General features: G+C 52.0%; 1 protein-coding gene across 6 annotated transcripts in view; it reads left to right on the forward strand.

The window, feature by feature from the left end:
• The first annotated feature begins 9620 nt into the window (after nucleotides 1-9620).
• Nucleotides 9621-25926, forward strand: part of PDE1C (phosphodiesterase 1C) — a 321836-nt gene continuing 305530 nt past the window's right edge. For 3 of the 6 annotated variants that reach the window (XM_036327691.1, XM_036327688.1, XM_036327690.1), the window contains exon 1: nucleotides 18286-18876. In XM_036327691.1, the coding sequence (XP_036183584.1) occupies nucleotides 18792-18876 (85 nt within the window). In that variant the 5' untranslated portion in view covers nucleotides 18286-18791. Of the gene's footprint in view, nucleotides 9690-18284; nucleotides 18877-25926 lie in introns of those variants that run through there. The other 3 variants (XM_036327684.1, XM_036327687.1, XM_036327686.1) reach the window with 2 other exon arrangements.

The following is a 25926-nucleotide window of genomic DNA, read 5'->3' on the forward strand; positions in this document are numbered from 1 at the left end:
GTTTTGAGACGTACGATTCTGATCACTCGTTCGCGCCTGACATTTCCCATTCTCTACACATTTTTGACACAATAAGGGCGCGATGCAGTAAAAGATCCAAAGACGGGCACGAGCGCTCTCTCCCTCACGGTGTGGGCAGATGTGCTCACCCTGACACGCTGAGCTGGCGGCGGGCGTGGGAGCGGACCGGCTTCCTCGCTGGATGATAACGGAAGCTCTCCCACGCCTGCCACGGGCACCCCGGAAGCAGCACCTGCTGGAAAGGGCCGTGAAGAAGGTGGAGCTTGACTTCTGTTGTGGGGGACTCGCAGGCAGATCCAAGCATCCTCCTCACCTGGACACGCCTGCTCCTCTCAGACCCATTCCTTCCACGCACTGTGCTCGTTTCTTCGACGGGGACTTGTTAGGGGCTGAATTGTGTGCCCCCCCGAATTCAGATGGCGAGTCCACCCACCCCCTGGTACCTCACTAGGGTGACTGTAGTGGAGATAAGGCCTGTGGGAGGTGACGGAGGTAAAATGAGGCCGTATGGAGGGGCTCCAACCCAACACAATCGGCATACACGGAGAGAGTAGGACACAGACAGGGTCACGGTGAGGACCACGTGGGGACCAGGCAGGAGAGGGCCATCCGCACGCAAGGACAGGGGCCCCACAGGGAGCCACCCCTGTTGACACCTGGAGCAGGACTTCCAGCGTCCAGAACAGTGGGAAGATCATTTCAGTCATCTAAGGCACCCAGCTGGTGGTGCTTTGTTATGGCAGCCCCGGCCAAGGGATCAGAGCTCCTGCCCAAACACCCCAGCCTTGCTCAGACCCCTCGGGCTCCCTCTCAGCCTCGCAGGGTCTCGTGGGCCGCAGGGTGGAGGGGCTGCCCCGCAGGGCCCAGCTGAGGAGCAGAGGCTGTGCGTGGCGGTGAGCCATCCAGGGCACCACCCAGGGCGAGGCCAGCCTGCAGCCTGGAGGTCACTGCTCACCACGTGGTCCTTTAAGAGGTTCGGCATGCACATCGCTTCCTGTTTGAGTGCTCTTCAGCCTCCGAACTTGAAAGCACCGTGTGATCCCTGCACACAGATGTGTGTTCCCCTTCGGGGTACGGGGTACGTGGTAACACTCAGGAATGTTCCCGTGAATGGCCCCGACGAAGAGGGTATAAGGGGGAGAGTGCTGGGGAGGGACGATCTTACAAATCGACACTTAGATTTCTGCCAAGACGTGAAAATCATAGAAAATAAGTCAATTACAGATCGTTTTTAAAAAGGAGAATATTTTCTTATCTCATAAAAATAATGGATATTTATGGTGTGAAAATGTATTTGTCACAAGGCGTAATTGCTCTGTATCCTTATTATTCCATACCCTCTGTTTTTGCCACTTTGAGATATTTATGGGACATTTTCCCAAATCATCAAATATTCTTTGAAAACGTAACTTTTATGGTTACAGTTTACTGTCCATTATATAAATGTGCCATATTTTATTTAATGAATACCCAAGCTCATTGTCTAATAAGAAATGTGGACAAAATTTTAGTGGAATTGTGTTAAAAATATAGCTCAGGGAAAAAAATATAGTTTAGGAAAAACATCTTTTAAAGAACGTATTATTCAGTTATCAAAATATTAAGGCTCTTTAGATAGTTACAATGGACCTTATTCTTTCTTAGTACTTACGTATTGTCACTGGAGGTACGCTAGTTTTACTGAAAGAAATTTGATTAAAATTTGAAATTCAATAAAGTAAATATATTTTTATGACTTTCTTTTCATTGGATCATTAACTTGTGGCTCATTTTTATTTTACTTTAGTGCGTGTACCTGAAAAGGTGTCTGTCCGTGACTTCAGATGTGAGGATTGTCTGCTTTTCTCTCCCCAAAGACAGGGCCTGCGTGTGTTTAAACACCTTCTGAAATGGTCCAGTCTATGAAGCAAGTTCCAAAGAACTGACTTTTTGTCCTTAAATGATGGCCGGAATAACGTTAATGTGTTTGCTTTAAAATGGGTGGAACTGCAAGATAAAATGTCTGCTACAACTGCTGGGCATTTGTTAAGGGCTTAGTATGTGCAGGAACTTTCCTGTAAATGACACAGTTTTAACTTTCACTCTAGTCCCCCAGGTTAAGAAGTGTTTCCTCACCTGGCTGGCATGGCTCAGTGGTTGAGTGTCTACCTATGAACCAGGAGGTCATGGGTTCAATTCCTGCTCAGTGTGCAGGTCCAGGTTGTAGGCTGGATCCCCAGTGTGGATATGCAGGAGGCAGCCCATCAATGATTCTCTCTCATCATTGGTGTTTCTCTCCCTCCTTCTCCCTCCCCAGCCCCCTCCTCTATATATATGAGTGTGTATATGTGTGTGTGTGTGTGTGTGTGTGTGTGTGTGTGTGTGTGTATGGCACATAGGTGGGCTGCAAAGCCTGGGTGTGTCCATTATACACTGCAATGACCAGCACAGCGCCGCAGATGGTTTCTGGTTTCTTTAAGGAGCGTTCAGTGGCCAGGAGCTTACACACTGAGGCCAGGTGTGATGATGACATAATCAGACGGGTTTTGTGGCTCCGGGAATCATTCTCCTTGTTCCGTAGTCACATACTTGTATTATGTACAGTCCATCTCTTTGTGGGTAGATGGGCGTGGTCATATATACATGTAAAAAGACTACCGGGAAAAGGATACGATGATGCCTTTGTAAAGCTCCAAAGTAGAGCCAGCTCCCACAGCCAAAACAGAGGTTGGCAGCTAAATGTTGTCATAATAACATATCAAGGCCCAAAACTTGAAAAAAAATGCTCAGAAAATGAATATTTGAAAATACAATGATTTTACTATTTATTATTTTTTAATCCTCACTCATTTCCCTTGCTGCTTAGCACTGAATGGCTATGACCTTGTGACCTTGGTTTACCTTGACTAACCCCAACCCTTGGTTGCTTATTGCAACTGTATTGCCTCCGGCTGCCATAGGCAAGTATTCCTCCTAGATGTTCATAGAGGACATTTTCATTGACATAGAACAGGTATGTTTAAATGTAGACGATTCCCAAGGTACAGGTTGATGGATTTTCATGAAATGGACTCAGTAGCTGGCACCCAGATTAAGAAAAAGAACAACACCAGTGTGGGCAGAACCCCCTCGACCCAGCCTCAGTCCCCATCGCCCTCCCCTAAGGTTCCCACTGTCCTGACTTTTATCTCCATCCATTAGTTATGCCAATTTTTGAACTTCATGTAAACTGAATGAGAAAATATACTATTTTGCATTTGGTTTCATTTAAAAAAATTTTTTTTTATTGATTTCAGAGAGGAAAAGAGAGGGAGAGATCAAACATCAATGATGAGAGAGAATCGATTATCTGCCTCCTGCACGCCCTCTACAGGGGATCAAGTTCGCAACCCAGGCGTGTGCCCTGACTGGGAGTCGAACCATGACCTCCTGGTTCATAGGTCGATGCTCAATGGCTGAGCCACATCAACCAGGCAAGACTACAAACAGGACGGGCTCCCAAGGCACCAATGTCCTTGCTTAATTGTTTAAGTTGGAAAACTCCCCTTGCTTTGCAGTTGCCATTCTTGGCGCTGCGGCCCTAACGTCCCTCCCACCCCTCGCATTTCTAGGGAACTCTGTGCACTTCTGCTCTGGGGACAAAACAAGCTTGGGGGCTCGTTCCTGTTCCCAGGCCCTGCCTCTGACCTCTCCCTCTGCAACCGAGGTCCCCGGTGGTGGAACGAATCTTGGCCTGGGGCTCTGGAACGGGCCTCACCCATATTAACATGCATGCTTCAAAGGGGGTGGCAGGCAGCTCGACATCCCAAAGGCACCCCGGAAAGAGACAGGCCTGTGGCTTGCAATTGGGGCGGTATTGAGGCCAGGCCCCCAGAGCTTAGCTGCTCTATTAAGCATTTCTCCGACCCCGGATGACCTCAATCAGTGTGACGTTCTCCAGCCCCTTAGGCAGCCTGCGCTCACACTGTGGGTTCACGGGCACTTTCACATCCAGCGCAGGAGAGCCCCTTCGCTCCTTTTCTCTGTATTCCTCCCTGCTCGGCGGGGAATCTACCCGTGCAGCTGAGCGAGGCCTCAGAGCCAAAGAGTTAGGGCCCCTGCTCCATCCAGCCAGCCACATTCTAAGGGGAACCATGGACAGTTCACTTACCTCACTGAGCCCCAATGTCCTCTTATGCAAGTGGCGATAGTGCTAACCTCCAGGGCCACCGTGAAGGTCGAGTGAGTTACAGACGGTGGCCAGCACTGCGGGGCCTGCATGGATGGTTCCTTTCCCAGTCTCCCATCTCCTGAGGAAAGTGGCCAGCTAGGGCTTCTGAATTGATCTGGTTGCTCTGGGAGATACTGGGTTTACTCTCTTTAAAATATATATTTTTTATTGATTCCAGAGAGAGAGAGAGGAAGGGAGAGGGAGAGAGAGAGAGAGAAACATCGAGACCGCAACCCGGGCACGTGCTCTGATCGGGAATGGAACCCGTGACCTCTTGGTACATGGGGTGACGCTCACCCACTGAGCCACGCTGGTCGGGCTGGAGTGACTCTTGATTCCAGGATGGTATTTTCTGAGTTGCTGTGGGTCTTGCCAAGCTCCTCGGCAGCCCTGACGGGAGACAAAGGCCAGGTGTGGACCGTGGTTTGAGCAGGCGAGCTAGAAACTAGTCCTGACCCTGAAGCTTTTAATGATCTGTCTCCAGGTCATCCCCAGGGAATAACTAGGATCCCTGGTGCCCTGCTGGGTGCTTCCACGCATGTCCTCTCCCAGCCTTCCAGACAACACTGACAGGAAAGGGAACGAGAAAGTGCGAAGGATTGGAGGGGACCCCTGATTTTTCCTGGGTAGCAGGGTTCGGGGTGGCTGTTGTTTTCCCTTACCAATCCCCACATTTTGTAAGTGATCATTTACTAGCATTATTTTCAGACCCTCCTGACCAACTTTCTGAATAAAAACACTGGGCGAATTTGTTTACACGCGGCTGCACCTAGAGATAAAGGTGAGCCTAGGGCACCGCAAGGTCGTCTTGAGGGTTAAATCCCATGGGCCATTCAGAGTACCTGGGGCTCAGCAAACAATGGCTAATAAATGATCAATACATGATGCTTCTCCTCGGAGCTTCTCAGAACATTTTGCTTTATTGTCCTCAGTGAAAAAGGGTTGCTTAGCTTAGATCTCCCCAGACAAGGGTACTATTCATTAAGTCAATCACTGGTAAAACTTTGTTGAGCTTCTTGGATGTGCCAGGTACTGGGTATGTGTGGAGACCAAGAGAGTCATGTCCTTGCCCTCAAGGATCTCATAAGCTAGTGGAGAAGGTAGGATGTGAGCAAGTAAAGAAAGAAATAAGATGTGTGCAGATAGGTAGGAAATTAACTTGACGGAGCGGGGGTGGGGGGCCAGATAAGAGTTCTCACCCACGGAGGGGATGTGTACCTGGAGGATTCATAGCCTTAGGCAGGCAAGAGGTTGGGTGGGGTACCTGGAGGATTCATAGCCTTAGGCAGGCAAGAGGTTGGGTGGGGTACCTGGAGGATTCATAGCCTTAGGCAGGCAAGAGGTTGGGTGGGGTACCTGGAGGATTCATAGCCTTAGGCAGGCAAGAGGTTGGGTGGGGGCTGGGGAATGGGGTTGTGGCTGGGCTTGCTTGTTCAAGGAGAGGAGGCTGGCGTGCTGGGGCTGAGGGAGGGGCGGGAGTGGCTTGCTGTGAGGTGCGGGTGGACAGGTGGGTAGAAGCCAGGTCGTGCAGGGCTGTGGCTGTGATCGGGTGCATGCCTGGTGCAGTGGGAGCCGCTGGCGTGCTATAAGAAGGGGAATGGGATGTGCTGATTCGTGTCTGAAAGACATTTTTCTGGTTTTAATTTGGAGAGAAGGTTGGAGGGAGGCAGACGTGGAAGCTGGGAGACTAATTAAAAGGCTCTTTAACTAGAACCACGATGAGACAGCACCATACACCGCTAGAATGGCTAACATGAAGAAAGCATAATATCAAGTGTTGGCAGGGATGCGAGCCACGGGAATCTCTCTGCTGCGATGCATGTGAGAGGACATAACCATTTGGAAAGCCATTTGGCTGTATCTACTAAGGCTGGATGTTTGCACACAACACGGATGCACTGGCAATTCCACTCCCGAGGACACGCTGAGCAGAAATGCCTACACGTGTGCACCCACGGACGCGGAGGGAAGGTTCATGACAGACTGTTCCCAACAGCCTCAAAACGCCATCCAGATCCTTATTACCCGTGGAATGGACAAATAATTCAGGGCGTATTCGTCCCAAGGAATACTACAGAGCGAAGAGAAAGGATGAACTATTTCCGCATGCAAACAGCATGGGTAAACTCATGAATATAATTTTGAGTGAAATCAACAAGAAACAAAAAAAGCTACCCTGTATGAGTCCATTTGCGTACGTTTAAAAACAGACAACACGAATCAATGTTGATAGAAGTCCAGACTGTGGGAGGGTGGCAAGCGCCTGGGAAGGAGCATGGGAGAGGCTGCTGGGGAGGCCCGGAAGGTCCCATTACCTGATCCTGGTGGTGGGTACCGTGACACAGGTGTGTCCACTTTGTGGAAAGTGGTCAAGCTGTGTCCCTAATATTTGGGTACTTTTCTGTGTGCATGCTATACTTCAATCAGAGTCTCCCTTAACAAAGGAAGGTGGGAGACTATTGCGTACCCCCAGAGAAATAAAATCGACTCAGGTCAGGATGATAGCAGTGCCTCCACCCTCCCCGAAACTGCTCTAGTGAAGGTAACCAATGACTTGTATGTTGCTAAACCCAATAATCTATTATTCAAGCAGCCAGAAGTGGTTAGATTTTGGCAGTATAGCCAATGGAGATTATTGATGGGGCAGGTGTGTGTGTGTGTGTGTGAGAGTTGTGGGTGGGAGAGGTTAGGTAAATAGAGAAGAAGGGTGACACCTGGGTGTTCTGTCAATGTTACCAGGTGGATTGCGGTGCTATTTGTGGTGCTTTTGTGCTAGATCCCAACCCCTATTGTCAGGGACATCTCTCCGGTAATTCTCTGCGTCATTCATTTCTCCCTCGAGGCTGTATTATCCCCATCAGCATGTAAACATGCTGTTATTTCTGCTACCTTAAAGAGTGTTCTCTCGATGCCTTGTCCCCACCAGCCAGCACCCCATTGCTCTGTCTCTATGGGCAGAAAACACCTCCAAACATTCCCTCCACTGTCTAATTCCTCTCGCCCATTTTCTTTTAAACCCACGCAAATAAAGGTTTTGTGTCCATCCTCCCCAAAACTGCTCCAGTGAAGGTAACCAATGACTTGTATGTTGCTAAACCCAATAATCAATTATTAGTCCTCTCTTTACTTGACCTGTCGTAGGGGTTGGACTCAGCTGACCACTCTTTCCTTCTCCAGTTGGTTTTCAGGACACCTCATTCTCTTTTAGAGCCTCCTGAAGTGATGTCTGGCTGGTACCTGACAGCTGCGGGACGGGAGTATTTACACCACAGGAGTTGGCAAAGGAAATCTGCAAATGCAAATCAAGGCTCTTCTCTCCCTTCCCGCCATGGCCATTTCTGCCCCAGAGAACTGGTTTACAAGCATGACACTCTTTTTTTTTTTTTTTTTATTGATTTTTTACAGAGAGGAAGGGAGAGGGATAGAGAGTCAGAACATTGATGAGAGAGAAACATCGATCAGCTGCCTCCTGCACACCCCCCACTGGGGATGTGCCCGCAACCAAGGTACACGCCCCTGACCGGAATCGAACCCAGGACCCTTGAGTCCGCAGGCTGACGCTCTATCCACTGAGCCAAACCAGTCAGGGCAAGCATGACACTCTTTACAAGGCCAGGCAAAGCAATTTTTTAGAGTATAGCATAACCCTACTCATTGATTTAGGTTATGGTAGAGCTAGTAGGTATAGTGTTGATTACTAAACTGTCAGAAATGCCTGGAATATATCCCCCCTCCTGACAGATGCCCACTAAACTCTCAGTCTGTGTCGGCCGCCCACCCTCAGCCAGCTTGATCATATCACACTTCTGTCATCCTCTGGTCCCATGTCTGTCTCTTATTCAATGATGAGCTCCTTGAATGTGAGCCAGGAGAGACAGCAGCCGAGTGGTGATTCATTGCCAGGCGCTGGAGCCAGGCTGTCTGGGTCAGAATTCTGGTTCCATCACTTATGGTCCGAGTAACCCTGAGCAAGTTACTGAGTGACTCAGTTTGCCTCGTGTGTAGCATGGGGAAATAGTAGGACATTTCTCACAGAGTGCAGGGTGAAACAGCTTAGCGCACGCACAGACGCACCGACAGCACCACCTGCCCCGAGGAAGCACTCGGTGAGTTCAGCTCTTGTTAGTATTTATTTTGTCGTCAGTCGCCACCGTATTGCCTGGAACATGTTTAACCCATTGTGGTACATATTTAATCCATTCAATATGCACATGAAGGGCTAATTACATGAGCAAAAGTGCAAATGGAGGTAGAGAAGGGGCCGATCCTTGCGAGCAGGAGTGAGGGTGTTTGACAACAGATGGGATTTGAAATAGGGTGTGAAGGGCTGGGAGAGTGTGGATAGGAGAGGAAGGTTAATGGCTGCTTCAGCAGGTTTTCGTAGAAAGAACCCCGCTCTCTAAAAGTTAGGCCACTTGGTAGGTGGAGAAATTGAATGTAAAAATAATTAGCACTGAGCTGATTTCATCTCAAGTTAGTAACAGACCTGCCATCAAAATTCCGTTTCTCGCCTTGGCTTGGTGGCTCAGATGGTTGGAGCATCATCCCATACGCCAAAAGGTTGTGCGTTTGATTACTGGTCAGGGCACATGCCCAGGTTGCAGGTTTGGTCCCTGATTGGAGTGTGTATGGGACACAACTGATCCATGTTTCTCTTTCACATCAATGTTTCTTTCTCTCTCTCTCTCTCTCTCTCTCTCTCTCTCTCTCTCTCTCTCTCTCTCTCTGTCTTTCTTTCTCTCAAAATCAATAAAAAACAACAACCATATCCTTCATACCCAGAGAGGTGGCTGTGGGAAGGATGAAAGTGCGTTAGGCCTGTTGAGGACCTGTGTTCAAATCCTGACTCCGCCACTTATGAGCTTCGTGACCTGGTGCATAGTACTTAACCTCTCCGAGTTTATGTTTCCACTTGAAAATGGGAGTCACCTTAACGACTCACAGAGTGTGGCAGGTGGCATTCTCTAGCAGAGGTCGACACCTGTCTCTTCCCGCCTCCTCTGGACCAGGAATGTTTGCCACTGGGATCATTCCAGGGGGCTGGAGGCAGCTCCTTCCCCTTTTGAGCTGGTCCCTTTTCCAGTGATGGCCTGCCCATGGCCCAGATGGCTCTGTCCCTTCATGTGCTGCTGGAGAGGATTCGGCAGCACCCAAGGGGACAGGGGCCATTGAGTAAGAAAAGGGGCCTGTACCTGAGCCCTGGGGAACACTGATGTTTGAGGGGCAGGGGGCAGGCAGAAGGCCAGCCAGGAGGGAGCTGGGTGTAGGAATGCAGGACCAGCCCACGTCAACAGTCAAGACAGGGACTAGTCAGCTGCATCCGACACCCCAGGGTGCTCCCCTGCTGATCTGCAGGTGTCTGACCGGCCATGTGTCTTTTCTTTGCTGACAGAGGCTGGAGGCAGGAGGATGGAGGCTGCAGAGGGGATGGACAGCCCGGGGGAAACTGTAGAGAAACTGGAGGGCGCAGGAGAGCAAGGTAAGCCCCACTGTGTGCGGCCCACTTGGTTTGAAATCCTCTAAACCCTTCTTTCCCCTGCTCCTGCCGCAGCTTAAGGAAGCACAGCAGACCAGCACTATGAGTTCCACTGAAATGATGGAAACGCCAAGACGCAGGGTGCTAACGCTCTTCCAGCTCTAGTGGAGCTGGGATTTGAGTCTGGCGCCTCTGAGCCTCAGTCCCGAGCCCTCCGCCCTGGACCAGCCTTGTCTTTCGGGAGTTTCCCAAGCATTTCCAGTTCCACAGCAGCCTCGCTGCAGGATTCGGCACTGTCTCTGTGGTGAAATAATCGGCAGATGTGATCCATCTCAATGTCCTCGCCGATAATTGTTTCATGATTTCTTGTCTTAACGCCTGCTACTGCGCTCACTGTCCTCCCGCCTGGTCCCTTCTGCAGACTAGGGGTGGGTCCTGGTCAGAAGAGACCACCTGGCATGGGAAGAAGGGCCTGTGGAGGCCTGCCAGCACACGGGCACCCCCTGGCGGTGCTGGGGGTAAGCACAGCTGGGTGGATAGCACCTGGGGCCTTTGTCTGGGCGGTTCCTGGTGCTGTGGGCTGGGGCAGTTTGGGACTGTGGGACATAGGGACCCTGGAGGCTCTGGAGGATGGAGGGGTTTTATCACACTTGGAAGAGGATTCTACGTTTTCCCACGTGAACCCCAGGTGTCCTCAGCTCCGTCACATGGCCTCTCAGTGGCACTTCCCTCCTTGTTTATGTGACAGGGGCACGGGAGCCATTAGGGCTTTAGAGGAACTCTCTTCTAAGAGTTCAGGGTTTTAAACAACCGTACAGAGCAGCGGTTCTCAACCTGTGAGTTGCGACCCCTTTGGCGGTCGAACGACTCTTTCACAGGGGTCGCCTAAGACCATCCCGCATATCAGATATTTACATTACGATTCATAACAGTAGCAACATTACAGTTATGAAATAGCAACGAAAATAATTTTATGGTTGGGTCACAACATGAGGAGCTGTATTTAAAGGGCCAGAAGGTTGAGAACCACTGTTACAGAGGGTTGTGACGCGTTGGGGTAATTCGGACAGTCAGAAGTCCCACTGCCGGAACCACACTGACTGGCCTGGCTGAGCTGGTCCCCTCTGACCCACCCCTTTACCTGTGATCCCCCCCAGCACAGCTCCCTGCATCAAAGCTGCACTGCAGCGCACGAGGCCTGAACAGTCATGGCAGCAGCTGGTGTTACCGAGTGGTTACTACCTGCCTCCCTGCTGGGCCCTGCTCTGAGCACACCCTGGTCGTGGATTAGTCATCTAGACCTCACACAGCCACAGGAGGCAACTGGGGCGGGGCCCAGGGCCAGGCAGCCAGTAAGGGCAGCGCCAGGATTTGGCCCTAGCTGCTGTTCGCATGAGCATGCGTGGGATGAAAGTGATGTGAGTATGGTGAGGGTGAAAGTGACAGGCACAATAAAGAAAACAACCAACCACCAGTCAGTTTTGCTCATGCCTTTTTATCACTCTTATCTCAAAAAGAGACTAGTGTTACTATCATCTCCTGCAGGAAACTGTGGGCTGGCCTGCTGGCCTCCATGCTGGGCGCCTCCCACCTCCTGTCTGTTAGCCGGGTTAGATGAGCATCTGATCACTGTGAGCAGCCTGCAGGCAGGGACAGCGGCCCCGGGCCTGGCCCCAGCAGCGGACTGTGGCCTCTGACGCCGGGCCTCTAGGCACTCTTGGCATTTTCTCCTTCCTCTTGTCCCTCCTACTCCTTCGAGACGGCTGCATCTCTTCCCATCTTCCCAGGACAGTGTCTGTTGAGAGGTTCTGAGGGTCCCTCTGAGCCAGGGAGGCAGGTCTGTAGTGGTCTAAGGGCGCTGACTTCAGGTGAGCCATCTTCACGGCGCAGGTTTTCTGGTCTCCCTTTGTGCAGCAGGGAGCCCAAGGGGGTCGTTGCGTGGATGGGAGCCAAGCCCACAAGATCCTTGGGAGGGTGGGGTAGGGAGAGGCTTGGGGCTCCCTTCCCAGGGATGGAAACTTCAAGGGCAGGTCAAGGGCAGTACATGTGAGGGGCACAGTTCTGTCTTCCAGGGGGGGATGGGAAAGAAACAGGGCCCACCCGTGGGCTCTGACGAGCACGCTTCCCCTGCTTGTGGATTCCCATGGACTTGATTTACAAAGAGGTTGGAACAGTGAGAGTGGGTGCCGGAAACTTGACCCTTTCAGGAGATGAGGAGAGGCAGCCGAGCCTGGTGGAGGGAGGCCTGGTGAGCATGGTGGAGGCCTGGCGAGGTGTCCGATGCCCCCAATGAGACCTCACGCCCCCTTGCGTAGCCAGCCGCAGTTCCCTCTGTGGGACACGCATTGCTGTGCGGGCTAGGACCGTTCCGTAGGTGAAAGGGCCTGGCAGGGTCTGCAGTGGGGAACTTGACAAACATGAGTTAAAAATGAAGAAAACTCCCAGAAGGACCCTGTGATTTTTCTCCTACTCCTTTCGATTTAATCAGTGACTTCAACCCTCATGTTTACCCTTTCCCACTGTTATTTCCGTCCTGCAGCGGTTCAGTTCTTCTTGTGTTTTGCTTCTGTCGTCACACGCTCTGAGTCAGTCCCATGGTGGTTGCTGAGCGCAGGCCGTGTGTCAGCGACGTCGCTCTGTGGCCTAAAGGGTAACTTGTAAGTCAGAGGGAGAATGAATTAAGCCCAGAGGGGTTGAGGGGTCTAACATGGGCGGGGCCGCCATGGGCCAGGCACTGGGCTGAGTGTCTTACACATGAGACTATCTCTGTATTTATCCGAGTCCCCCCGTGAGAAGAGGAAACCAAATCGCCTCTGTTCTCCCAAGTGCCCTTTGCTGGTTTCAGAGGCTCTTTGTTAAAACTCAGCTGCCAGCCCAGCCAGTGTGGCTCAGTTGTTTGGGCATCATCTTGTGCACTAAAGGGTCACTGGTTCGATTCCCCATCAGGGCACATGCCTGGGTTGAGGGCTCCATCTCAATAGGGGGTGTGCAGGAGGCAGTCCATGTATGTTTCTCTCTCAAGTCAATAAAAACACATTTTAAAAAAAAAGCTTGGTTGCCAAATGTATGTGCAAGAATTTATCACAATGGGGCAGGGGGAAGGCCTTTTAGTAATTTAAATACCTGACAAAAGCATTTCAGCAAGAAATCATTAATCCTCCCACCTGCTGCCAACTGTGACTCCTTCTTTTGTCATGATAATGTGCCTGTCTGATCCTCCAGGAGAGATTTTTGGGCAGCGTCTTAATCAACATCTGGGAAGATTTGCTTGTGAATCTGAGATTTCAGTCATCCTGCTCATTTAGGGCTGCTTTTCCCACCACGGGGACCTTTATAACTTGGGGACCGGCATGGAGGACTCCAGCCACACGGGCCTGTCATCTGGTTCCGGCATCAGCCCATCTGGATGGCAGACACGCCTCGTGTTTTATAAAGTACCCAGAGATCCGGGGTCACATCCCGATGGTGTGGGAGCAGGACTTTCCCGTTAGGTCCTGGTTGGATGCAGGGATCAAGTCCCTTCTGGAAAGAGGAGCCAGGAGTGTTCAGGCGATGGCTATGAATTTTCCTTCACTCCATCAGTGGGAGAGACGGACCATGTTACCCCGACTCTGGGAGGATGGTTAGCGCTCCTCCCTGACTGAGCAGGCTGACGTGTCTAAAAGCTCCTGTCAGAACCCATCATCAACAATAGCAGAGCCCACCCACCTCCAGGACACGGAGGTGGTGTGTGTGTGTGTAGCTAGCTGTGTGTATCTGTGTGGGTGTGTGTTTGCTGTCTTTGTTTGAGGTGAATCACTAAGCGGGAAGGAGTCCTAGATGAACCCAGCTGCCCATGGACAACAGACGGAGGAGAATCTATTACAAGTCATTTTGCCAAATAGGTGGATCCACTCTGGAGTCAGAAAGGCCCTGTGGGGTTGCCTGTCTGTTCTCATTGGTCCCAGCGTCCTTGATAATCCCGTTGCCAAGGTTGCCACTACCAGCAGGTACCTTCTCCGGGATTTCAGACCCACAGGAAGGAATATAGCTCCATGATTCCATTCTGTGGTGTCTATTGGAGGGCTTGACATGAGACAGACGCATGTGTAAGACACTCCGCCCAGGGCCTGGCCCATGGCTGCCCTGCCCATGTTAGGCCCCTCAGCCCCCTGTCCCCCGTCCCAGTGCAGGTGTGTGCTCATTCTTCCTGTAACGGAGTGTCCGTCTGGGACCTGTTGCCATGCAGATTGTAGCCTTGGATGCTCTGTTTTTACCCGAGTCCCCCGTCCCCCAGGTCCCCGCGGAGCATCCCTGGTGGCCTGGGAAAGACGATTCACCAGTTTCTCTCTGCCGCCCCCTTGCCTCTTAACAGTCTGGACTTGCTGTGTTTCAAGTTATGTTTTCTAGTTACAGGAAGAAAAAAATCATATGTCAAAAGTGTCATTTTCAGCTACTAAATGATTCTTTTGATTTGCTTCCTGAAGGCAGAGCTATGACACACTTTAAAAGTGTTGATTCCCTTGAACCTTCTGTAACAAGAGGTGTTCTTCCTGGGGCACAGCTTTATTTTTTTTATTTTTAAAATTTTAAATTTATTTATTATTTGAAGAGGATGTCACATGAGAGAATGTCTGCTTTATTTTATTTATTTTAATTTTTTTATTGATTTCAGAGAGAAAGGGAGAGGGAGAGGGAGATAGAAACATCAATGATGAGAGAGCGAGCCATTGATCAGCTGCCTCCTGCACGGCCCTCTCTGGGGATTGAGCCTGCAACCCGGGCCTGTGCCCTTGACTGGAATCGAACCTGGGACCCTTCAGCCCACAGGCCGACGCTCTACCCACTGACCTAACCGGCTAGGGCAGAGCTTTATTTTATATGATGGTGGTGGGCGAGGGTGCTTTGCCGAGTGCTTGGTCTTAGACAGGAAGGTTACACTCTGATCCCGGGCAGGCTTTCCCTCCCCTCTGGGCACACGGATGTAAACCGCATCCGCACCTGGTGACCTGGAGGTCAAATTTGGTCAAAACAGTGGAGAGGATAGGGTTTCAAAGGACCCGTGTTTACCAAACGCTCTTTTCTTTCCTAAGTTCACTTCCCAGACCCCCTCTTGCGGTTTGGTGGGGCTCCATGTCTCACTTCTGGCCAATGGAACTGGGGAGAAGGGACAGGTGTTTCTTCCAGGACTGGGCCCTAACATTCTTCTTTGTGGTTCTCCCCCATTTCTCTCTCCCTTCTGTCCCAGGTACATGCAGAGTGGCCATTGGGGGACACAAGGGACCACAGGGCTGGTGGTGAAACCAGATGGAAGGAGCCTGGGTTCCTGAATAACTCCACAGAACAAAACCCAGCCTCCTGTTTATATTGGGCTTTGTAATGAGCAAGAAATAAGGCTGTATTGTGGTGCCAGGCCACTGGACTGGATATTATTACAGAGGTTAGCTATGCAGACTAATAGGAATTTGGCATATAGTAGGTATTTAATCAATATTAGTGTGTGTGTGTGTGTGTGTGTTTCCTGTTGTTCTCCAGGAAGCACGGAATACCAGAGTCCTCTCAGGTGGGCTGAGGGGGAAGAACATTCCAGGCCAGGGTCATACATTACATCTCTGGAGAAATTAATCTCCACATAATTAATCTTGGCTAAAGACTGGATAAAGCTATTAATATGTATATTGTTTCTTTCCTGTCTTCCTTCAACAAACATTTGTTAGTGTGCCTTCCTGGTTAGAATCCATTCCAGTAGTTAAAAAAGATCAATTCCTTTCCAAACTTATTTTAAAGGGAATAAACTAAACGAAAAGTTATCCAAGCCCAGACAGGTGTAAGATGTTTACTGTGACCCAGGAGTCAGCAAACATTTTCTGTCAGGGTCAGGTAGTAAATATTTTTGGCTTTGCAGGCCAAACCATCTCGGGCACAAACTACTCAACCCGGCTCTAGTTTAAAAGCCATAGACAAAATGTAAATACATGAGTGTAGCTATGTTTTAATAAAGCTTTTCTTATGGACACCTACATGTGAATTTCATGTAGTTTCAACATGTCACATAACATGTTCTTCTTTTGTTTTCCCCCCAAACTCTTAAAAATGTAAAACCCAGCCCAGCCAGTGTGGCTCAGTGGTTGAGCATCTACCAATGAACCAGGAGATCACAGTTCGATTTCCTGGGTTGTGGGCTCGATCCCCAGTGGGAGGCCTGTGGGAGGCAGCCGATCGATGATTCTCTCTCATCATTGATGTTTCTATCTCTCACTCCTCCCTTCCTCTCGCAAACCAATAAAAATACATTAACTTTTTAGGATAGTAAAGCCCATTTTTAGCTCAGAGACGTGACAGAAACAGGTGACAGGCTGGCTGTGACCTGCTGAGCCCTGCTCTGACCACGTGAGCATAGGATCCACACATCTGCGTGGTGTCGTGGTTTGATTTCAGAGGCCTTCTCGAAGGAGCATTTCTGAAGGAGCAACGCTTCCTTTGGCCTCAGTCTCGAACCCGTTCTCTCTTAGCTTATGTAAGGCCGACCTTCACGGCCACTCGGTTTGGTGGAAGAGCCCACCCGGCGAAGGCTGCTTTAAGACTCGCACTCAAAGCAGCGCGCTGAGCGGTTCTGTAGGTGTGCAATCTCGAGAACTGGGCAGAGAGCTAATGAGTCTGGGGAGGAGCGGTTTAAAAACAGTTCTAATTGTGCAGGCAGGTTATTTTTACCAGCCTTCTTCTGATTTTTATAGATTACATTTCAAAAAGCTCTTCTGCTTAGAGCGATTACATACCAAGTTTTAATTTCCCTCCAGGAAAAAGTTCCATTGCGTTGGGATATTTTTCTCCGTCATCTACTAGAGGCTGTCACGCAGCACTCAGGCTCCTCGCTGCACAGCAGGCAGGCGCTTCTGCTAAAGGTCTGGGGAAGTGGGAGGGACGCAGGGACGTGAGAACCATAAGAGACCCTTGGTGGTGACTATATTAAAAATACATAGTGTGGTACGTAATATAGATAAGGATTTTTTTTATAAAATTAGTGGTGAGAACAAGCACTAGAATAGATTATTGTCACGGAGAATAATTTCTCACAGTGTCTACAGAATTGGGAGCCATCTGACGATCGCAGTAACGGGATGCCCAGTGCAGGCCTAGGTTGCACCCATTTCCTCTCCAGCCTCATTGTAGGCAAGACTCAGGGATGTCTATGCTCAAGGTCACATAGCTGACAAGTGGTGGAGCCAGATTTCAGGTCTGTCTGTCCGTGGAGCCCTCTGCACGCTCCCACGCTGTAGCCTTTTCCAGTCTCACTGCAGGGTCTGAGCTGAGGTGCCCTGGAGCCCGTGACACCCATCCCCTCAGGATCACTTAATCTTGCCATCAACCTAAGCAAGCTATCCATGTGCGGGTGGCTCCAGGTCTTCCTTAAGAGAATTCGTAACTAAAATTCCAAGTACATCTGCCATTAAAAAATACTTATTTCTCCAAAAACATATGGTCAACTGAAGAAGATTCAATTCTGGAGACATTCATTCACCTGGGTTCCAGCGGGCTTGAGAGTGTTCTGGGCCCCCTGAAATGTTATGCAGAACGCAGTACATGTATACACATGTATGTACATGTGCCTTTCTTGGGAGAGGGTTTCTAATTTTAGTGGGATTCTGGACCCACTGCTCCCTAAACTCAATTGGAGCCAGTTAGGAATATACCTAATTGACTCCCTTGATATTGACAAATGTTTGTTAATTGTGTCAAATTTCATCACAACAAAGGAGGTTAAATTGATCGTAGTCCCACAGTCACCTAAACAAAGATGGCACTGTCATTCCACGTGACACGGGGTGGACACCACCAAGGGACTGGTTGGGCTCCGGTTTCAGCGGTGGACACAGAGCAATGCGGTTGTAAGCGCCTAGTAACGGCCTGCGGGTGGGAGGGGAGGATGGCCCCTGTGCACACCTTGCCTGCGTCAGTCACTCCAGGTGCTGGGAGGACCAGTGACTGGTGTCCTAAAAGGAAACGCCTGTGGCCACGCTGCCGCTTTCTAGCTGCAGGACCTTAGTCTAGCGCCTCTCTCGGCCTGTTGGCCTGTTTCCTCGTTTGTAACAACAGGGTCAGCTGTGGGGTTGGTAAAATCTCTCTCACCTCCACAAATACCTGGAGTCTCACGTTTGGCTAAACCCAACGGCAGAGAGCTGGGAGGAGCGTTGGAATGAGCTAGAGCAGTGGTTCTCAACCTTGGCTGCACATTAGAATCACCTGGGAATCTTTTTAAAATCCTGATTTCTGGGCCTCATCCTCCAGAAATTCTGTTTCTTTGTTACTAATGTTGTGGCCCCACCCCATAACAAAGAAACAGAATTTCCGGAGGATGAGGCCCAGAAATCAGGATTTTAAAAAGATTCCCAGGTGATTCTAATGCGCAGCCAAGGGTGAGAACCACTGAGCTAGAGCGTGGCTGTACACTGAGCAGGGCAGAGGCTCTGTGAAGGCGGTTGGCCGCAGCTGTGGGTACCTTGATAACCATCTCCGGCCAGGGCCGTGGGGAAGTAATGGGGCGCAGGCTGGTTGGGGGACAGGCGCCGGGAGGAAGTGGGCGTGGCGGCGTTCCCGACTTCCTTGTTTGGAGTAAACTTCGGCAGCATCTGCCCGGCCCCGCTGTTTGCTTTTCCATCTGCTGATGTGCTTCCTGGGAGCGCTCCTGCCTGCCAGAGAAAACATCTAGAAGCACGACGCCAAATCCGAGCCTTTCCCTTGGGTCCCCAAACCCCACCAGCCTCCAGAGAGGGGCAGGCGAAGCCCAGAGAGAACGCAGCCGCGCCTGCAGCGCGCGGGTTGCAGCGGCTCCCCGAGACGCGGGTGGAGAAGACGCGGATTTCGGCTCCCACGCACCGTGCGCGCCTCCCCGTCTCCGCGCCCCCGGTTTCTGGAAGTTGGCATTGGAGATGGGGCGCTTGCCGCGCTGGCTGACTCCGTGGTGCGCCTAGTGCATTAGCTGACTTCGCGCTCGCTCGCTGCAGCCCGAGGCGCCGGACCTGCGGGGACAGCGCGGCGGCCGGGGGCGGGGACCGGGCTGAGCGCGGGGAGTGGGCGCCGGGCTGCGTGCACCGCCGCTGGGGGTCCCGCCACACCGGCGGCCGAGCCATGACGGACGCCAGCAGCAAGAAGGAGGGCTTCAAGAAGTGCCGGAGCGCCACGTTCAGCATCGATGGCTACAGCTTCACCATCGGTGAGAACTTTCCGCCCCCCCCCCCCCCCATCCACTTGGCTTGGGCCAGGACCCTTTCGGGTGGGGGCGAGGGTGCTGTCCAAGTGAGCGGGGGGGGGGGGGGGGGCAGGCCGGCTGCGAGGCGCTCGACGGGCGGGAGCTGGGGGAGCGGCGACAGGGCCGGGGAGTCGCGCGCGTGGCCGCGTCGCGCGTGGGGTTGTCCCCGCGGCGCCCCCCCCCCCACTCGGAGCCCCTCCAAAGCTGTGTCAGAAGCACACCTCTCGAAAGGCCTGTTTCCTCGCTGGGATTTTAGGAACTCATCTCGGGAGGGGATAGAGACTGGGATGGAGGCAGAGAGATGGAGATAGTAAAAGCGAGAGGGAGCTCATCGACAGAAAGACGTGGACACGACAGGCGCTAAGACAGACACACAGAGGGACACCCGGAAAGACAGACTGACAGGCACCTGGACAGAGACATTAATGGAAACAAGACACCAGGTCAGAAATACAGAGGCTAACGGATGCCAGGCAGGCGCCCATAGAGGAGTGGCAGATGGGGGACAGTGACGGAGGGAGAGGTGCACAGGGTGGGAGAGACAGGCATGGACATAGGTCCAGACAGAGAGACTGGATGAGAGTTTCTGCACAAGTTGAGAGGGAGGGAGGGAAGGAGGGAGAGAGAGAGAGAGAGAGAGAGAGAGAGAGAGAGAGAGAGAGAGAGAGAGAGAATGAATGAATGCAGGCAGGGAGGGATGTACCTGTTAGTGAAATATTAGGGGGAAAGCCGTCTCCTGTCCTCTGGGCCCCCAGTGGCTCCGGGTCCCCCTCTCCCCCCTAAAGCCATCACCAGGAGGGCACCAGAGGGGCCGGGGTAGCATCGTGCCATCAGAAGGAGCAGGAACAGGCCTTCTCTCTGGAGGATTTCTAGAAGCGCAGTTGCTTGGCCCCAGATTATGTGTAGTTTTAGGGATTTTAAAACATTGCGTAACTACCCTCTGGAAATACCCGCTCACTCTCACCAGCAAGCCATCAGGTCATTCACATGCTCTAACGAGGATGGGACACTATAATTTAAAACCAGCTGCTGGTCTTCGAGGCGGAAGGTCGTATCTCAATGCCACACGTTCACTTCTGTTGTAAAACTGCTTTTTTAATGTTCTTGGCCTGTTTTTCCTCTGGGAAGTTTACCATTTATTAATTTGCAAGTACTCTTAATGGATATACTAGATATTAGTTACACAAGTAATCAATATGTTAATTACATAATTATGACTAGATATTAATATAGAGTATGTAATTACTATGTTAATCACAGAATAATTTTATGATTAACATATATTAATATGTGCATGTAGACACACAGGTACTTATGTCTGTGCGCTGTGTGTATGTACCTTTCAAGTGCTGTCTGTCACATATTTTACAAATATTTCTCCCAATGCCGAGGACTCACACTCCCCCATCATCAGTGCGGGGCCCTGGCGGCCAGGACTTGCTCTGAGATCATACAGGTGTCTTGTTGCTCACACCTGTGGCCCAGCTGGCTGCACGGCTTCTGCAGGGAGGGGTGGGAGGACACTCCCCCTCCTGCAATTCGAGAGAAGAAGCCTGGGGAGACCCCGGTGGTCCCCCGAGCTCCCCCTTTCTCAGGCGTCTGACACTTTGTCATCAGGAATCACTTCCCGGTCTAGGCTGTTTGTTATGCCAAGTCCTGGTCAGGCACGTCACTGAAGGAATTCACAGGATGGTTCTGGCAGCTTCAGCATCTGACCAGGGGAGGCCTAGGAGGGCAATGGGAGAGTGGGGGCCGCAGGAGGGGAGTGTGGCCCACCCTGAGGCAAGGTCAAGGAGAAACTTCTCTCTGAGAGTGGACATGTCTGGGCTAAGAGGAGGCATCACTTCTGGGGCAGGGAGAGCCTTCAGCTGCAGCTCTCAGCGGGGTGATACCCCCCAGGGTGTATCATACGGGCACGTCGGTGGTCACCAGGCTGGGGCGCTGGGGCGCTGGGGCAGGCTCTATAGTGCTCAGAGGAATTAAATGCTTTGCAGGGGCAGGGGGAGGAAGGGATGGCCCCCCACAGTGAGGAATTATCCTAAACACCAATAGCACCCCCAGGCCCCCCGTGGAGAAACACTGGGGGGTCCCTCTGACGTGCAAGCCTGACTGGCCCTGCACTGGCTCCTGAATGGCCTAGGCCCTGGCTGCAGGTCAAGGTCAAGGTCAAGGTCAAGGTAGCTTCAGGGTGTGGAGCAGGCGCTGAGCTGGGTGCTTTACTCAGCCCATTGGGTCGCCTTTCACCACAACTCTGAAAAGAGCCGAAATGACCCCAGTGTAGGAGAAGAAACTCCTAAGACCGGACAGGAAGGAATTTCCTGAAAGTCACAGCAGCGTGGGGTTCGAGCCTGGCTGCCCTGACTCCCAGCCCAGGGTTTGCCCCAGGCCGTGCTGCCGCCCACAGTGGACTTTATTTCTGTCCGAGCCCCTGATTGTCCCTCAACTCCATGGAGAGAGATGGGGGAGTTTCTGCTAAGCCAGCACTGACTGGGCCATTGCCAACGGTGGGGCAGGTGCTGCTGGCAGGATCAGGTTGAAGAGACTGGGTTTGCTAACCTGTCTCCACGGGGGCTGCCTGCTCAGTCCTGGGCCCCCCTCTGTCCCAGGGCCCGTGGCCTTGCATCTTTACATCATGTCCTCAGGCCCTGAGGTCAGGCTTGTGTGCAGAGATCTTAGAAACACAACTGTGAGGTTGTATGTGTGCCACACCCAGAAAGTGCTGGCAGGGAGCCTCCGAAGTCTGGGAGTTCCCTCCCCAGGAAACCATCGAACTAAACTGGTTGTAACGCGCTTCACAAAGTGAGTGGCCGGTGGGGGTGGGAGCTGTGCGCCATTGTTTCCAGAGCGTCCCTGTCCTCTGGGCTTCGGGGGCCTGTTTGGGTTTGGATTAAGTTGGTCAGTAGATTCTTGCTTTCTCCATGAGGCTGCCCGAAATACAAAACACAAAGCACGTCTTTTTTCTCTTTAATTTTATGTATTCAATTGACTGGGGTGACATTGGTCAACATGAACATAGAGGTTTCATGTGTGGATTACCACCTGAGGGGGCCTCCTTTTACAGCTGAGAACGTGGGGCTCAGGGAGGGCCCTCATTCCCGTCTCCCCCCAGGGATGACCTCCAGGGGTCAGGAGGATGGGAAGTTGGTGGCGTAGAGCAAAGAGCTGCTTCCTTCAAGAACGAACCTGGCCCAGGATGTTGTGGAAAATTCTAGGCCCGTACCGAAGAGGTGTTGCTAACAGAGGGATGCGTTTCCTGTAGCAACAGCCCCTGGCTCCCCTACCGCCGTGTTCTTCTCTGTGAGATGGTCCCAGAGGAGGAAAAAGAAGGGGCCCCAGGGGCTGGGGTGAGGGTTCTCTGCCCCGCCCTTGGACTGCGGGGAGCTGGTAACCCATGCTGAGAGGGGAGGTCTGCTGGTGGCTGCTCCTCCCAGAGGGGTTCGGGGTGGACAGGGTTGGAGGTGGCCCAGGCCAGGGGGACTTGGCTGCAGGCACTGGGGGTGTAGCCCCCTCTCCAGCCCAGGCACAGAGGCTGGCCCTGGCTGAGGACTTGCGCGCCCCAGGTGCATGTGGCCGAGGACTTGCTCAGCCCAGGCTGGTCTTGGTGCTCTCGGCCAAGTGCCTTGTCTGTGTGGGTGGAGGCGAGACCTCTGGGCCTTGTACACCTGAGTGGGGGTGACGGTGGGGAGCACAGAACCGAATAAGGGTCTAAGTGAAACATTCTGCAGCCACCTGCCAGTGCCAGTTGCCTGGGCTCCCCGTCCTCCTCACATCTCTCCGAGGACTGGAGCAGAGTGTGGCACGAGGGGTCGTCAGACGTCACGGTCCTTGCTCTGACATTCACTTCTGCCTTCTAGTCCCCATCCTGCCTCTTAGTCACTTCCCCTCTCTGAGCCTCAGTTTCCTTATATGTGAAGCAGGGGGCATGACCCTCAGTTACAGAGCTTGGGCAGGCTCAAGTGCAGCGCAGGGAAGTCTGCTTTGTTAACTCTGAAATGCCTTTTGTTATTAGGAACACTAATACGTAATACTTGTTCAACGAGGCTTTAGCTTGAGGAGTGAGGCCGTCACCAGGGGCCGTGACGGTCAACCAGCGATCGGAGTGCACAGCTGTGGGGCGCATGCCAGCTGGGAGCTCGCATTTGTGGGGGGGACTCTGGGCTTTGGAGCCCTGCAAAGACTCTGAGACTCAACTTCCTTCTCCGAGTAACAGGCTGGTGAGCCTTTCCTCTTGGGTGGACCACAGCCAGGCGAGCGAGGTGCCACACACAGTGCCTGGCTGTTACCTTGTGGGTGTTTGCCCAGGGTCTGCTCCCGTGACCTGAAATCACACTGTGTCAGAGCTGGCTCTGGTGGGAGTGGGCGAGGGTCGTGGTGTGACCCTGAGGGTTAGTGGGTCACTCTGGGGCGGGTTAACGGGTGGCCTTCCACCCTGTACATCCGCGCTGGCCCCTGACGCCAGATGGGAGCAAGAGCAAAGTGTGCCCGGGCATCCTGCTGCTCTCCGTGGGCTCCTGTGCCCGGCGTGGCCACCCAGCCTCCACAGACCTGGGCGGAGCCATGGACAGAGTCCTGAGGAGCAGTTCTGGTGGCTCCTGATGGCTCCTGGACAGAAGAGCGCTGGTCACCCGGCAGGCCGAGCCAGAATTAGAATCTTGACATTTTCAGCCAGTCCCCCTGCCCCCACCTCCTCCAGAGAGGGGAGAAGGGCTGGAAATGGAGTCTCCATGAAACCCCCAAAGGGTGGGGTTTGGGGAGCTTCCAGGTCGGTGGACGCATCCACATATGAGGGTGACACACCCCAGCTCCCCAGGACGGAAGCTCCTGTGCTCCAAACCTCCCCCCCATCTCGCCGTGTTCATTTGGCTGCTCATCTGTATCCTTCATCAAATCCTCTAATAAACCGGTACATAGGAGTGCTCTCCTGAGTGCTGTGAGCTGTTCCAGGAAATATCAAATCCAAGGGGGAGGAGGTCATGGGAACCTCCGATCTGTAGCCAAGTCGGACAGAAGTTGTGGGAACCTGGGGACCTGCCACTTGCGATTGGCATTTGAAGTGGGGGGCAGTCTCCCATGGGACTGAGCCCTTAACCTGTGGATCAAATGTGGCCCCGGGTAGATGGTGTCAGAATTGAGTTACATTGTAGGGTGCCCAGCTGGTGTCACAGAATTTCTTGGTGAGGCGAGAACCCCACAGATTTGGTGACCTGAAGTGTCAGAAGTGAAGTGTTCTGGCCCTGGCCGGTATTGCTTAGTGGTTAGAGAGTTGCCCATGCACCAAAGGGTTACGGGGTCGATTCTCCAGACAAGGGCATGTACCTGGGTTGCAGGTTTGCTCCCCACCCCCATTTGGAGTGCGTTCGGGAGGCAACCAGTTGATGTGTCTCTCTCATGTTGGTGTTTCTCCCCCCCCCCCCGCCTCCTCCTTCCTCCCTCTCCCCCTTCTACTCTCTCTAAAATGCAATGGAAAAATATCCTCAGGTGAAGATTTAAAAAAAGAAAGAAATGAAGTGTCTGTGTGAGGAACAAAGGAGGGAAGACTGGAGTTTACAGCCTTGACTTTAATTCATGTGACTGGAGTTGTTTGTCATGAATAGTGAATGCGACCACAGGTAACAGTACGGAGCACCTGGCATGGGTCCTGCCGGGTGTGGAGGCGAAGAGTATGGGTCTGGAGCTGGATTGCCTGGGTTTGACTTTTGGCCACACAGTTTATTTGCGGGGTGGCCTTGGACAAGTTACTTAACCTCTCTGTAGTTCCATGTGTTCATCTGTTAAGAGGAGATAATTGTAGCACCTGTCTCCTGGGGTGTTGGAGGATGACATGAGTTAATGGACATCAGGCACTTGGAACAGTGGCTGGCATGTAGTTTTATTTATTTATTTACTTGTTTTTAAAATATTTTTTATTGATTTTTTACAGAGAGGAAGGGAGAGGGATAGAGAGAAACATTGATGAGAGAGAAACATTGATCAGCTGCCTCCTGCATATCCTCCACTGGGGATGTGCCCGCAACCGAGGTACATGCCCTTGACTGGAATCGAACCCGGGACCCTTGAGTCCGTAGGCCAACGCTCTATCCACTGAGCCAAACCGGTCAGGGCTGGCATGTAGTTTTAGATAAATGTTTGTTATTATATTATTTCCATCATCATAATATTATTACATATTCATAACATAGACCCATAATAATACATTTCTACAATATTATTAACATGAAAATAATAATCACCAGCTCTGAGTCTTGCTGGACCAAACACCATATGTACTGTTCTTAAAAAGCTGTAAGGATGACCTTGACCTACTTTCATTGTTCAAGATTTGCCTTTCCTGCCAAAAGCCATTTACTTACATGTTGTTGGGCATTGGTGTCCGATCCTGTATAATTAAAAAAATATATTTTTATTGATTTTTAGAGAGAGAGAAGAAGGGAGAGGGACAGAAACACTGATGAGAAAGAAACATCATCGATCAGTTGCCTCCTGCACACCCTGCACTGGGGTCGAGCCAGAACCTGGGCATGCGCTCTGACTGGGAATGGAACCAGTGGCCTCTTGGTTCCTGGGTCGATGCTCAACCACGGAGCCACACCGGCCGGGATACAGTTGTTCTTGAGGAATCCCTGGTGGGCCTGCAAATGTTCCCATCTCCCTAGCGGTTGATCATCTTTCAGGATTCAGTGCGTCCCTTGCGATGGCTTTGTGAAGTGAGTCCCTGTGTGGATGCTCAGCTCTCCTCTGCCAGGGGCTAGGGGGGAAGGAAGGTGGTGCAGGAGACCTGGGCCCCAGACCCAGTCCCGGCGGCTCCTGTCCCCATGCTGCTGGAAAGCTCATCCGTCTCCTGAGCCTCCTGCCTCATGTGTCAGCGGACACTGCTTCCTTCGTCGTTCTGTTGTTGGAGAGATGAGTAGGAGGAGGATGTAGGAACCTGGCCCACTCTGGGTGCCCATCGACTGATAGCTGCTGGTAGTGATGATAGGGAAGCTCTGGAACAGGGGAGCGGGCAAGGCTCCCAGA

The sequence above is a fragment of the Myotis myotis genome, unplaced genomic scaffold (genome assembly GCF_014108235.1).
Source record: "Myotis myotis isolate mMyoMyo1 unplaced genomic scaffold, mMyoMyo1.p scaffold_m19_p_11, whole genome shotgun sequence".
In the NCBI taxonomy this organism is placed as follows: Eukaryota; Metazoa; Chordata; class Mammalia; order Chiroptera; family Vespertilionidae; genus Myotis; species Myotis myotis.